General features: G+C 40.8%; 1 protein-coding gene across 1 annotated transcript; it reads right to left on the bottom strand.

Moving 5' to 3' along the window:
* Positions 1 to 1,028: 1,028 nt before the first annotated feature.
* Positions 1,029 to 12,047, bottom strand: LOC130283225 (mucin-2-like). The gene is made up of 13 exons (XM_056532431.1): positions 11,895 to 12,047; positions 11,750 to 11,811; positions 11,399 to 11,553; positions 10,008 to 10,552; positions 9,863 to 9,924; positions 9,525 to 9,666; positions 8,121 to 8,936; positions 7,976 to 8,037; positions 7,625 to 7,779; positions 6,388 to 7,261; positions 3,079 to 3,233; positions 1,491 to 2,715; positions 1,029 to 1,383 (listed from the first exon to the last, which is right to left on the bottom strand). The coding sequence occupies exons 1-13, from the start codon at positions 12,045 to 12,047 to the stop codon at positions 1,029 to 1,031; spliced, it is 4,761 nt and encodes a 1,586-aa protein (XP_056388406.1).
* Between the last annotated feature and the right edge of the window lie 2,215 nt (positions 12,048 to 14,262).

The following is a 14,262-nucleotide window of genomic DNA, read 5'->3' as shown; positions in this document are numbered from 1 at the left end:
AGAGACTATAGTAAAATAAAAAAAAAAGGCAATAAGACTTGTGCTGCAGCACTTCCGGGTGTGGGTCCCGGCCTGAAAACTTTATGATTTTTATATATAGCCCCCAGGAAAAACTATAAAATTTTAGGTGGCGAGGTAACCCCTTTTAAGTCTTATTAATTAAAATAACATTATTTATCATGTTCCCCTTAAAGGGAATGTCTGTCTGGTAGTATCTTTCTATATAAAAGCCTCCAGCAATTGGGAGGGGGTAGGGGGGGGGTATGCTCAGCATGTCTATGTATTATATGGGCAGCCGATAATCCTAATGGTTGCCATTTTATCACAAAGAACTCTTAATGTGATACCGGCTGTGAACTTCACCTTTAAGAAATAACAATACTATCAATATGAATTGATATGAAACAACTGTAAACTATTCCCCGGTATAACTCCTACAGTATAACCATAGCATGAGCCTTCTATCTCATCGGATCTCTATATCTAGTGATTTACTGATATTACTCACTCTTGACTCTATCGGTTCTCTTAGTTTCTTGGATTTCTCAGAGTTGAGATCTTTGAGATCATTGTCAAATTCTTCATTAGTTATTTTAAAAAACATATTTGTTGTGATATTCCCATTATTATTCATCGGAGCTGTATCTGGACTGTCAGTGTTGATTGTTGGTGCCGATGGACTTGTTAAGGATCCCATGGTTTGTGGCTCAGTAGGAACCTCTGGTACTGTGCTCATTACATTCACTGTAGTTGTGGTGGGTCCCTTGGTTTTTGGAATCTGTGTAGTTGTTGTTGGTTCTGTAGTTGTTGGTGGCTTTGTAGTTGTTGTTGGCTTTGTTGTTGTTGTTGGTTCTGTAGTTGTTGTTGGCTCTGTAGTTGTTGGCTCTGTAGTTGTTGGTGGCTTTGTAGTTGTTGTTGGCTCTGTAGTTGTTGTTGGCTCTGTAGTTGTTGTTGGCTCTGTAGTTGTTGTTGGTTCTGTAGTTGTTGTTCGCTCTGTAGTTGTTGGAGGCTCTGTAGTTGTTGTTGGCTCAGTAGTTTTTGGAGGCTTTGTGGTTGTTGGTTCTGTAGTTGTTGGTGGCTTTGTGGTTGTTGGTTCTGTAGTTGTTGGTGGCTTTGTAGTTGTAGTTGGCCCTGTAGTTGTTGTTTGCTCTGTAGTTGTTGGAGGCTCTGTAGTTGTAGTTTGCCCTGTAGTTGTTGTTGGCTCTGTAGTCGTTGTTGGCTCTGTAGTTGTTGGAGGCTCTGTAGTTGTTGGAGGCTCTGTTGTTGTTGGAGGCTCTGTAGTTGTTGGAGGCACTGTGGTTGTTGGAGGCTCTGTAGTTGTTGGAGGCTCTGTAGTTGTTGGAGGCTCTGTAGTTGTTGGAGGCACTGTGGTTGTTGTTGGCTCTGTAGTTGTTGGAGGCACTGTGGTTGTTGTTGGCTCTGTAGTTGTTGTTGGCTGTGCAGTTGTTGGAGGCACTGTGGTTGTTGGTGGCTTTGTAGTTGTAGTTGGCCCTGTAGTTGTTGTTGGATCTGTAGTTGTTGTTAGCTCTGTAGTTGTTGGTGGCTCTGTAGTTGTTGTTGGCTGTGTAGTTGTTGTTGGCTCTGTAGTTGTTGTTAGCTCTGTAGTTGTTGGTGGCTCTGTAGTTGTTGGAGGCTCTGTAGTAGTTGGTGGTTCTGTAGTTGTTGTTGGCTCTGTAGTTGTTGGTGGCTCTGTAGTTGTTGGTGGCTGTGTAGTTGTTGTTGGCTCTGTAGTTGTTGTTGGCTGTGTAGTTGTTGTTGGCTCTGTAGTTGTTGTTGGCTGTGTAGTTGTTGTTGGCTGTGTAGTTGTTGTTGGCTCTGTAGTTGTTGTTGGCTCTGTAGTTGTTGTTGGCTCTGTAGTTGTTGATGGCTCTGTAGTTGTTGGTGGCTCTGTAGTTGTTGTTGGCTCTGTAGTAGTTGGTGGTTCTGTAGTTGTTGTTGGCTCTGTAGTTGTTGGTGGCTCTGTAGTTGTTGTTGGCTGTGTAATTGTTGTTGGCTCTGTAGTTGTTGTTGGCTGTGTAGTTGTTGTTGGCTCTGTAGTTGTTGTTGGCTGTGTAGTTGTTGTTGGCTCTGTAGTTGTTGTTAGCTCTGTAGTTGTTGGTGGCTCTGTAGTTGTTGTTGGCTCTGTAGTTGTTGGTGGCTCTGTGGTTGTTGGTGGCTCTGTAGTTGTTGGAGGCTCTGTAGTTGTTGGAGGCTCTGTAGTTGTTGGTGGCTCTGTAGTTGTTGGAGGCTCTGTAGTTGTTGTTTGCTCTGTAGTTGTTGTTGGCTCTGTAGTTGTTGTTTGCTCTGTAGTTGTTGTTGGCTCTGTGGTTGTTGGTGGCTTTGTAGTTGTTGGAGGCTCTGTAGTTGTTGGAGGCTCTGTAGTTGTTGGTGGCTCTGTGGTTGTTGTTGGCTCTGTAGTTGTTGTTGGCTCTGTGGTTGTTGGTGGCTTTGTAGTTGTTGGAGGCTCTGTAGTTGTTGGAGGCTCTGTAGTTGTTGGTGGCTCTGTGGTTGTTGTTGGCTCTGTAGTTGTTGTTGGCTCTGTAGTTGTTGTTTGCTCAGTAGTTGTTGGTGGCTCTGTGGTTGTTGGTGGCTTTGTAGTTGTTGGAGGCAGTGTGGTTGTTGTTGACTCTGTACTTGTTGTAGTCTCCATTGTTGTAGGTTGTGTAGTTGTTAGTTGTGTGGTTGTTGTTATAGCAGTCGTTATTGGAGCAGCAGTAGTTGTATTTATTTTTTCACCTAAAAAATTTAATTACATTTTTTATTGTTATGAAGAAAACAGATGTAAAGAAACAAAATGTCGTCTTCACAAAATGCTTGTAAACAATCAGTGAACGTAGAAGATAGTTAGAGGATGAATTTGAGAATCGTCTCAATGCTCAACAACATCCCGGATTCTTACAGGTTTTGTTTTGTTGTTTGGCCCAAAACACAACTTTTACACAAATCACAGTTTTATGCAAAAGGGTGGGTGTCACAATGTGGCTTACTTCCACTTCCACTGACCCCCAGCAACACTGGCACACCCGTCCCCAACCCCGGATACCCCCCTACTTGGCCCTCATGGGATATTGTTATATATCATAATAAGAAGTCACTTACCTTCAGATTCTACACTAGCAGGATCCAGTTGTAAGTCACCCAAAGTAGAATCGTTTTTCAGCGCTTCATATATTTTCTCAATCAATTCTCTAGGTAGAGGAACTGTTGTCCCATTCTCAAACACCAGCAGCATGTCGGCAATCACTGATCCACTCCTAAATATAGAATAATACAGTGTCACATACATACATAGCTGTACTGTGCTCTTCAATGCAGCAGAGCTGGATCTGTAGCAAAGTACAACTCATTGTAATATTACTATGCGCTATTTGTGGTTTCTAATAGGACTGCAGAGAAGTCTACTGTATTATCTTAATTAGTGAAATGACAAATTTGGCTCTGCTACATGTGTAGTCAGAATGCTGGCACATGCCATATAACTACTTTAACAGAAGTTTCCCCATGGATCCATGTATATTTATTGTAGTTTATTGTAGAGTTTGATAAGACTGGGATTATAAATTCTGTAGACATCACGGTAGCATGATTTATATTGTTATAATTTATGAGTGACCAAGATCCTACAGAAGGTTCACATCTGAGACGTGTTATTTGAGGATCCCTAATGCTTGTGCTGTGACATAACATGACAGAAGTACTATAAGCGCCATGTTATAGCCGGGAGATAGAGTAAAGAAAAAAATATATCAGGGTACACCCCTAGTGAGGTTCATTGGCAGCTGGGTAAAGATAAAAGCATAAGCTGTGCTCCCACCAAATGGTTTTGCTCTTAGAGGACAACACCCAGAGATGGAGCTTGTAGATTCTGGGCCCCGATGCAAAATCTGCAACAGGGCCCCATGTGCCAATGATATTACTGGTCTCTAATTAGGCAGAAGTACTTTGGGGCCCACTTAGGCACCTGGGCCCCAGTGTTACTGCTACTTCTGCTACCTCTATAGCTACGCCCCTGGCAACACCTACAGTAGCATGTGGATATAGAAATGGGGTCAGCAGCCCCAGGATTGTCCTGGACAATGGAAATCTATCCTGGTGAATGGATAAGAATAAGGAAGAAAGATATGAACCTGGATCAGTGGCGCTTCTCAACAGATGAAGACCCTGGTTCAGTTCTAAATGCATTGTTCTTATAATAAATCTTTTAGTATAAAAAGGGAGGCAGTCCTTCTAGGCTAGGTAAGAGTAAAAGATGTATGGTCAAAAATTAGAAAGAAGAGAAAGAGAAGGAGAAAACGTGTCTGAAATAGCATAAAATAATGACATTTATTTAGAAAATGATGTGAGGTCTGCGGCAGGGCCCTTGTTGCAGACTGGTCACTAGATAAAATGTTTACAATGGTATAAAATACCAAAAATATAAAATATAAACAGTGATATTGCACTTCAACAATTGGACAATGAGACAATGAAAGTGCGGCAATGGGACAGTGCAAACAGTATCTGTTTAGTTATACTGTAAAGTCATATTATAGGAGCCGGGATTAATCCAGATGAAAGTACATGGCAAAAAAGTTAATAATCCAATAGGGCAACTTTCAGTAGTGCTGGAGCCTCCCAGATTGGGGCCCACTATAAACGTTTTTAGGTGCAGAGATACAGACGATGCCCCCTCTACCCCTTTTTCACCTACCCTCTCACCTGCTCCCTGTGCCATCGGGGTAGAGAGGATATCTCCATCGCTGCCATATGCTGCTACGATCGCTAGGCTTCACAGCGCTGCCACACGCTGCTTCCCAGCCATCATCTCCGACCCCCAGCACCGGATCCTATCACCCCTCCTACATTTCTCCCGTGCCGCCGGGACAGAGGGAAGTGCATCCGGATCGCAAGCACAGCCGCACACATCTGATCGTGCACACCGTAGCCGGTAAGAGGCACAAAGTGCCTGAACTGTATAGCGATTGTCCTCTTGCATTCAGTCCCCGTGCCGTCGGGGTAGAGGGGCATCCCCTGTATCTCTGCACCTAAAAACGTTTATAGTGGGCTCCAATCTGGGAGGCTCCAGCACTACTGAAAATTGCCCTATTAGATTATTAACTTTTTTGCCATGCACTTTCATCTGGATTAATCCCGGCTCCTATAATATGACTTTACAGTATAACTAAACAGATACTGTTTGCACTGTCCCATTGCCACACTTTCATTGTCTCATTGTCCAATTGTTGAAGTGCAATATCACTGTTTATATTTTATATTTTTAGTATTTTATACCATTGCAAACATTTTATCTAGTGACCAGTCTGCAACAAGGGCCCTGCCGCAGACCTCACATCATTTTCTAAATAAATGTCATTATTTTATGCTATTTCAGACACGTTTTCTCCTTCTCGTCTTTCTAATTTTTGACCATATATCTTTTACTCTTACCTAGCCTAGCAGGACTGCCTCCCTTTTTATACTATAAGTACTCTTTTTTGGCACATGGGTATGTGCAACGCAGTATCCTCGGTATAGGTTTTCCCTCTTTTTTACGGTGAGCTCCCACATTTTTTGTATATTTATAATAAATCTTATCATCTGGCAACCTTCCCTCTTCATCTGTTGCCCAGGAGACATGCCGCTGATCCAGGTTCTCATCTTTCCTCCTTATTCTTATGTTATAGTTGGGGGCACCATTTATAGATTTTACATTGAGACGTTGGAGTTTCCTGTTACCCCTGTATAGGGGAGGTGGGGTATGTGCCTGTACATTAAGAAATGTAGAACTACATACATATACATGATTTGTGGAGGTAGATACATTTGTGGGCATGTGATGGCACATGGTGGACTCGCTCATGTTATAGGCTGCCTGCAGTTTTTTATGTTTTTGATAAAGAATCCATATACTTACGAAAATGTAATATTTTCAATGCCTACTAGGTTGGGGAAGAGTTTCTTCAGTTTTTCATAAAACTATTAAAAAAATGACAGACAGTGTGAGACATTTGTCATCAAATGAAATGAGAACAAAATAAATATAAGATGAAATGTGTTACCTCGTTTTTAAAACGTGCAGCCGTTTCATTGTACTCTTTAGAACTCCTGTTATTAAGACTCTCACTAAAATTTCTGTTTGTAATTGTTACTCTTAGTGGTTCTGTGTTTTTTTTAGGAGGACTTGATGCTGATTTATTCGATGAGGGTGACATTGTACTCCTCTCAGCAGAAGATGTTGTATTTGTAGGGTATTTTGCAGTTGTAAGACGTTCCATGGCAGCTGTTGTAGATTCTCTTGTGGTTATTGGTTCTGAGGTTGTTATTTCAGCGGTGGAAGGAGACTCTGTAGTTGTTGCTGGCTCTGTAGTTGTTGGCTCTGTAGTTGTTGGTGGCTCTGTAGTTGTTGTTGGTTCTGTAGTTGTTGTTGGCTTTGTAGTTATTGTTGGCTCTGTAGTTGTTGTTGGCTTTGTAGTTATTGTTGGCTCTGTAGTTGTTGTTGGCTTTGTAGTCGTTGTTGGCTTTGTAGTTGTTGTTGGCTCTGTAGTTGTTGTTAGTTCTGTAGTTGTTGGCTTCTTAGTTGTTGGTTCTGTAGTTGTTGGAGGCTCTGTAGTTGTTGGTTGCTCTGTAGTTGTTGGTGGCTCTGTGGTTGTTGTTGGCTCTGTAGTTGTTGTTGGCTGTGTAGTTGTTGTTGGCTCTGTAGTTGTTGTTGGCTGTGTAGTTGTTGTTGGCTCTGTAGTTGTTGTTGGCTCTGTAGTTGTTGTTGGCTTTCTAGTTGTTGGTGGCTCTGTAGTTGTTGTTTGCTCTGTAGTTGTTGTTGGCTCTGTAGTTGTTGGGGGCTTTGTAGTTGTTGGAGGCAGTGTGGTTGTTGTTGGCTGTGTAGTTGTTGTTGGCTTTCTAGTTGTTGTTGGCTCTGTAGTTGTTGTTGGCTCTGTAGTTGTTGTTGGCTTTCTAGTTGTTGGTGGCTCTGTAGTTGTTGTTTGCTCTGTAGTTGTTGGCTCTGTAGTTGTTGGGGGCTTTGTAGTTGTTGTTGGCTGTGTAGTTGTTGTTGGCTGTGTAGTTGTTGTTGGCTCTGTAGTTGTTGTTGGCTCTGTAGTTGTTTCTGGCTCTGTAGTTGTTGTTTGCTCTGTAGTTGTTGTTGGCTCTGTAGTTGTTGGGGGCTTTGTAGTTGTTGGAGGCAGTGTGGTTGTTGTTGACTCTGTAGTTGTTGTAGTCTCCATTGTTGTAGGTTGTGTAGTTGTTAGTTGTGTGGTTGTTGTTATAGCAGTCGTTATTGGAGCAGCAGTAGTTGTTTTTATTTTTTCACCTAAAATATGAAATACATTTTTTTATTGTTATGAAGAAAACAGATGTAAAGAAACAAAATGTCGTCTTCACAAAATGCTTGTAAACAATCAGTGAATGTAGAAGATATTTAGAGGACGAATGTGAGAATCGTCTCAATGCTGAAAAACATCCCGGATTCTTACAGGTTTTGTTTTGTTGTTTGGTCCAAAATACAACTTTTATACAAATTACAGTTTTATGGAAAAGGGTGGGTGTCACAATGTGGCTTACTTCCACTTCCACTGACCCCCAGCGACACTGGCACACCCGTCCCCAACCCCGGATACCCCCCTACTTGGCCCTCATGGGATATTGTTATATATCATAATAAGAAGTCACTTACCTTCAGATTGTACACTAGCAGGATCCAGTTGTAGGTCACCCAAAGTAGAATCATTTTTCAGAGCTTCATATATTTTCTCAATCAATTCTCTAGGTAGAGGAACTGTTGTCCCATTCTCAAACACCAGCAGCATGTCGGCAATCACTGATCCACTCCTAAATATAGAATAATACAGTGTCACATACATACATAGCTGTACTGTGCTCTTCAATGCACAGTACAACTACATACATATATATGATTTGTGGAGGTAGATACATTTGTGGGCATGTGATGGCACATGGTGGACTCGCTCATGTTATAGGCTGCCTGCAGTTTTATATGTTTTTGATAAAGAATCCATATACTTACGAAAATGTAATATTTTCAATGCCTACTAGGTTGGGGAAGAGTTTCTTCAGTTTTTCATAAAACTATTAAAAAAATGACAGACAGTGTGAGACATTTGTCATCAAATGAAATGAGAACAAAATAAATATAAGATGCAATGTGTTACCTCGTTTTTAAAACGTGCAGCCGTTTCATTGTACTCTTTAGAACTCCTGTTATTAAGACTCTCACTAAAATTTCTGTTTGTAATTGTTACTCTTAGTGGTTCTGTGTTTTTTTTAGGAGGACTTGATGCTGATTTATTCGATGAGGGTGACATTGTACTCCTCTCAGCAGAAGATGTTGTATTTGTAGGGTATTTTGCAGTTGTAAGACGTTCCATGGCAGCTGTTGTAGATTCTCTTGTGGTTATTGGTTCTGAGGTTGTTATTTCAGCGGTGGAAGGAGACTCTGTAGTTGTTGCTGGCTCTGTAGTTGTTGTTGGTTCTGTAGTTGTTGTTGGCTTTGTAGTTATTGTTGGCTCTGTAGTTGTTGTTGGCTTTGTAGTTATTGTTGGCTCTGTAGTTGTTGTTGGCTTTGTAGTCGTTGTTGGCTTTGTAGTTGTTGGCTCTGTAGTTGTTGTTAGTTCTGTAGTTGTTGGCTTCTTAGTTGTTGGTTCTGTAGTTGTTGGAGGCTCTGTAGTTGTTGGTTGCTCTGTAGTTGTTGGAGGCTCTGTGGTTGTTGTTGGCTCTGTAGTTGTTGTTAGCTCTGTAGTTGTTGTTGGCTCTGTAGTTGTTGTTGGCTGTGTAGTTGTTGTTGGCTCTGTAGTTGTTGTTGGCTCTGTAGTTGTTGTTGGCTTTCTAGTTGTTGGTGGCTCTGTAGTTGTTGTTTGCTCTGTAGTTGTTGGCTCTGTAGTTGTTGGGGGCTTTGTAGTTGTTGTTGACTGTGTAGTTGTTGTTGGCTGTGTAGTTGTTGTTGGCTCTGTAGTTGTTGTTGGCTCTGTAGTTGTTTCTGGCTCTGTAGTTGTTGTTTGCTCTGTAGTTGTTGTTGGCTCTGTAGTTGTTGGGGGCTTTGTAGTTGTTGGAGGCAGTGTGGTTGTTGTTGACTCTGTAGTTGTTGTAGTCTCCATTGTTGTAGGTTGTGTAGTTGTTAGTTGTGTGGTTGTTGTTATAGCAGTCGTTATTGGAGCAGCAGTAGTTGTTTTTATTTTTTCACCTAAAATATGAAATACATTTTTTTATTGTTATGAAGAAAACAGATGTAAAGAAACAAAATGTCGTCTTCACAAAATGCTTGTAAACAATCAGTGAATGTAGAAGATATTTAGAGGACGAATGTGAGAACCGTCTCAATGCTGAAAAACATCCCGGATTCTTACAGGTTTTGTTTTGTTGTTTGGTCCAAAATACAACTTTTATACAAATTACAGTTTTATGGAAAAGGGTGGGTGTCACAATGTGGCTTACTTCCACTTCCACTGACCCCCAGCGACACTGGCACACCCGTCCCCAACCCCGGATACCCCCCTACTTGGCCCTCATGGGATATTGTTATATATCATAATAAGAAGTCACTTACCTTCAGATTGTACACTAGCAGGATCCAGTTGTAGGTCACCCAAAGTAGAATCATTTTTCAGAGCTTCATATATTTTCTCAATCAATTCTCTAGGTAGAGGAACTGTTGTCCCATTCTCAAACACCAGCAGCATGTCGGCAATCACTGATCCACTCCTAAATATAGAATAATACAGTGTCACATACATACATAGCTGTACTGTGCTCTTCAATGCACAGTACAACTACATACATATATATGATTTGTGGAGGTAGATACATTTGTGGGCATGTGATGGCACATGGTGGACTCGCTCATGTTATAGGCTGCCTGCAGTTTTATATGTTTTTGATAAAGAATCCATATACTTACGAAAATGTAATATTTTCAATGCCTACTAGGTTGGGGAAGAGTTTCTTCAGTTTTTCATAAAACTATTAAAAAAATGACAGACAGTGTGAGACATTTGTCATCAAATGAAATGAGAACAAAATAAATATAAGATGCAATGTGTTACCTCGTTTTTAAAACGTGCAGCCGTTTCATTGTACTCTTTAGAACTCCTGTTATTAAGACTCTCACTAAAATTTCTGTTTGTAATTGTTACTCTTAGTGGTTCTGTGTTTTTTTTAGGAGGACTTGATGCTGATTTATTCGATGAGGGTGACATTGTACTCCTCTCAGCAGAAGATGTTGTATTTGTAGGGTATTTTGCAGTTGTAAGACGTTCCATGGCAGCTGTTGTAGATTCTCTTGTGGTTATTGGTTCTGAGGTTGTTATTTCAGCGGTGGAAGGAGACTCTGTAGTTGTTGCTGGCTCTGTAGTTGTTGTTGGTTCTGTAGTTGTTGTTGGCTTTGTAGTTATTGTTGGCTCTGTAGTTGTTGTTGGCTTTGTAGTTATTGTTGGCTCTGTAGTTGTTGTTGGCTTTGTAGTCGTTGTTGGCTTTGTAGTTGTTGGCTCTGTAGTTGTTGTTAGTTCTGTAGTTGTTGGCTTCTTAGTTGTTGGTTCTGTAGTTGTTGGAGGCTCTGTAGTTGTTGGTTGCTCTGTAGTTGTTGGAGGCTCTGTGGTTGTTGTTGGCTCTGTAGTTGTTGTTAGCTCTGTAGTTGTTGTTGGCTCTGTAGTTGTTGTTGGCTGTGTAGTTGTTGTTGGCTCTGTAGTTGTTGTTGGCTCTGTAGTTGTTGTTGGCTTTCTAGTTGTTGGTGGCTCTGTAGTTGTTGTTTGCTCTGTAGTTGTTGGCTCTGTAGTTGTTGGGGGCTTTGTAGTTGTTGTTGACTGTGTAGTTGTTGTTGGCTGTGTAGTTGTTGTTGGCTCTGTAGTTGTTGTTGGCTCTGTAGTTGTTTCTGGCTCTGTAGTTGTTGTTTGCTCTGTAGTTGTTGTTGGCTCTGTAGTTGTTGGGGGCTTTGTAGTTGTTGGAGGCAGTGTGGTTGTTGTTGACTCTGTAGTTGTTGTAGTCTCCATTGTTGTAGGTTGTGTAGTTGTTAGTTGTGTGGTTGTTGTTATAGCAGTCGTTATTGGAGCAGCAGTAGTTGTTTTTATTTTTTCACCTAAAATATGAAATACATTTTTTTATTGTTATGAAGAAAACAGATGTAAAGAAACAAAATGTCGTCTTCACAAAATGCTTGTAAACAATCAGTGAATGTAGAAGATATTTAGAGGACGAATGTGAGAATCGTCTCAATGCTGAAAAACATCCCGGATTCTTACAGGTTTTGTTTTGTTGTTTGGTCCAAAATACAACTTTTATACAAATTACAGTTTTATGGAAAAGGGTGGGTGTCACAATGTGGCTTACTTCCACTTCCACTGACCCCCAGCGACACTGGCACACCCGTCCCCAACCCCGGATACCCCCCTACTTGGCTCTCATGGGATATTGTTATGTATCACAATAAGAAGTCACTTACCTTCAGATTGTACACTAGCAGGATCCAGTTGTAGGTCACCCAAAGTAGAATCATTTTTCAGAGCTTCATATATTTTCTCAATCAATTCTCCAGGTAGAGGAACTGTTGTCCCATTCTCAAACACCAGCAGCATGTCGGCAATCACTGATCCACTCCTAAATATAGAATAATACAGTGTCACATACATACATAGCTGTACTGTGCTCTTCAATGCACAGTACAACTACATACATATACATGATTTGTGGATGTAGATACATTTGTGGGCATGTGATGGCACATGGTGGACTCGCTCATGTTATAGGCTGCCTGCAGTTTTATATGTTTTTGATAAAGAATCCATATACTTACGAAAATGTAATATTTTCAATGCCTACTAGGTTGGGGAAGAGTTTCTTCAGTTTTTCATAAAACTATTTAAAAAATGACAGACAGTGTGAGACATTTGTCATCAAATGAAATGAGAACAAAATAAATATAAGATGAAATGTGTTACCTCGTTTTTAAAACGTGCAGCCGTTTCATTGTACTCTTTAGAACTCCTGTTATTAAGACTCTCAGTAAAATTTTTGTTTGTAATTGTTACTCTTAGTGGTTCTGTGTTTTTTGTAGGAGGACTTGATGCTGATTTATTCGATGAGGGTGACATTGTACTCCTCTCAGCAGAAGTCGTTGGCTCTGTAGTTGTTGTCGGCTCTGTAGTTGTTGTTGTTGTTTTTTTGGTTGTTGTTGGCTCTGTAGTTGTTGTTGTTGGTTTTTTGGTTGTTGTTGGCTCTGTAGTTGTTGTTGAATCTGTAGTTGTTGTTGGCTCTGTAGTTGTTGTTGGTTTTTCGGTTGTTGTTGGCTCTGTAGTTGTTGTTGGCTTTGTAGTTGTTGTTGGTTTTGTGGTTGTTGTTAGGTCTGTAGTTGTTGTTTGGCCTGTAGTTGTTGTTGGCTCTGTAGTTGTTGTTGGTTTTGTGGTTGTTGTTGGCTCTGTAGTTGTTGTTGAATCTGTAGTTGTTGTTGGCTCTGTAGTTGTTGTTGGTTTTTCGGTTGTTGTTGGCTCCGTAGTTGTTGTTGGCTTTGTAGTTGTTGTTGGTTTTGTGGTTGTTGTTAGGTCTTTAGTTGTTGTTTGGCCTGTAGTTGTTGTTGGCTTTGTAGTTGTTGTTGGTTTTGTGGTTGTGGTTAGCTCTGTAGTTGTTGTTTGGCCTGTAGTTGTTGTTGGCTCTGTAGTTGTTGTTGGCTTTGTAGTTGTTGTTGGTTTTGTAGTTGTTGTTGGTTTTGTGGTTGTGGTTAGCTCTGTAGTTGTTGTTTGGCCTGTAGTTGTTGTTGGCTCCATAGCTGTTTTTGGCTCTGTAGTTTTAAGTTCTGTAGTTGTTTTTGGCTCTCTGGCTGTTGTTAGTTCTGTGGAAGTTGTAAGCCCAATACTCGTTAAAAGATTTGTAATAGTTGTCAGCCAGGTGCTGGTTACTGACTCTGTATTTGTTGTTCCTTGAGCATTAGTTGTACTCTCCATTATTGTTGAAGTTTCAGCACTGGTTGTACTCTCAATGATTGTTGTAGGTTGAGAACTGGTTGTACTTTCTGTGTTTTTTGTTGGCTGAGTACTGGTTGTACTCTCTGTAGCTGTTGTAGGCTGGGTATTGGTAGTACTCTTTGTAGTTATCAAAGTTTCTGTACTGGTTGTACTTGCTGTGGTTGTTGTAGGCAGAGTACTGATTCTAGTTGTTGTAGGCTGAGCACTGCTGTGTGCTGTGGTTGTTTTTAGGTTGGTTGTTGGCTCTGTGGTTGTCATATTTGTCGCATTTGATGGCTCTTTGGCTGTTGTTAGTTCTGTGGAAGTTGTAAGGCCAATACTAGTTAAAAGATTTCTAATAGTTGTCAGCCGGGTGCTGGTTACAGACTGAGCTGTTGTAGGCTGAGCACTGGTTGTACTGGTTGTTATAGGCTGAGTAATGGATCTACTCTCTTTTGTTGTTAGAGGTAGAGTATTGGTTCTACTTTCTGTTGTTTTAGATTGAGTACTAGTTCGACTTTCTGTTGTTTTAGATTGAGTACTAGTTCTACTCTCTGTTGTTTTAGACTGAGTACTAGTTCTACTTTCTGTTGTTTTAGACTGAGTACTAGTTCTACTCTCTGTTGTTTTAGATTGAGTACTAGTTCTACTTTCTGTTGTTTTAGACTGAGTACTAGTTCTACTCTCTGTTGTTTTAGACTGAGTACTAGTTCTACTTTCCTCTTTTATTGTAGGCTGAATATCAGTTTTACTTTCTTTTATTGTTGGAGGCTCAGCACTGATTCTACTCTTTGTAGTTGTTGTGAGAGAACTATTAGTTCTACTCTCTTCTGTTAATGTAGGCTGAATATCAGTTTTACTCTCTTCTATTGTTGGAGGCTGAGCACTGGTTGTAATCCCTGTAGTTGTTTTAAGGGGAATATTAGTTTTATTCTCGGTAGTTGTTGCAAATTGAGTATTGCTTGTACTTTCTGTTGTTGTTGACTGAGTACTGGTTACATTCTCTGCAGTTGTTTTAGTCTGAGCACTGGTTGTTCTATCTGTCATTCTAGGCTGAGCACTGGTTGTTCTATCTGTCATTCTAGGCTGAGCACTGCTTGTATTATCTCTCATTGTAGGCTGAGCACTGCTTGTATTATCTCTCATTGTAGGCTGAGCACTGCTTGTATTATCTCTCATTGTATGCTGAGCACTGCTTGTATTATCTCTCATTGTAGGCTGAGCACTGGTTGTACTATCTGTATCTGTTGTAGGCTGAGCACTGGTTGTACTATCTGTAGCTGTTGTAGACTGAGCACTGGTTGTACTATCTGTCATTGTAGGCTGAGCACTGGTTGTACTATCTCTATCTGTTGTAGGCTGAGCACTG

This window comes from Hyla sarda, chromosome 7, assembly GCF_029499605.1.
Source record: "Hyla sarda isolate aHylSar1 chromosome 7, aHylSar1.hap1, whole genome shotgun sequence".
NCBI lineage: Eukaryota > Metazoa > Chordata > Amphibia > Anura > Hylidae > Hyla > Hyla sarda.
This window is presented reverse-complemented; position numbering and strand designations above follow the sequence as displayed.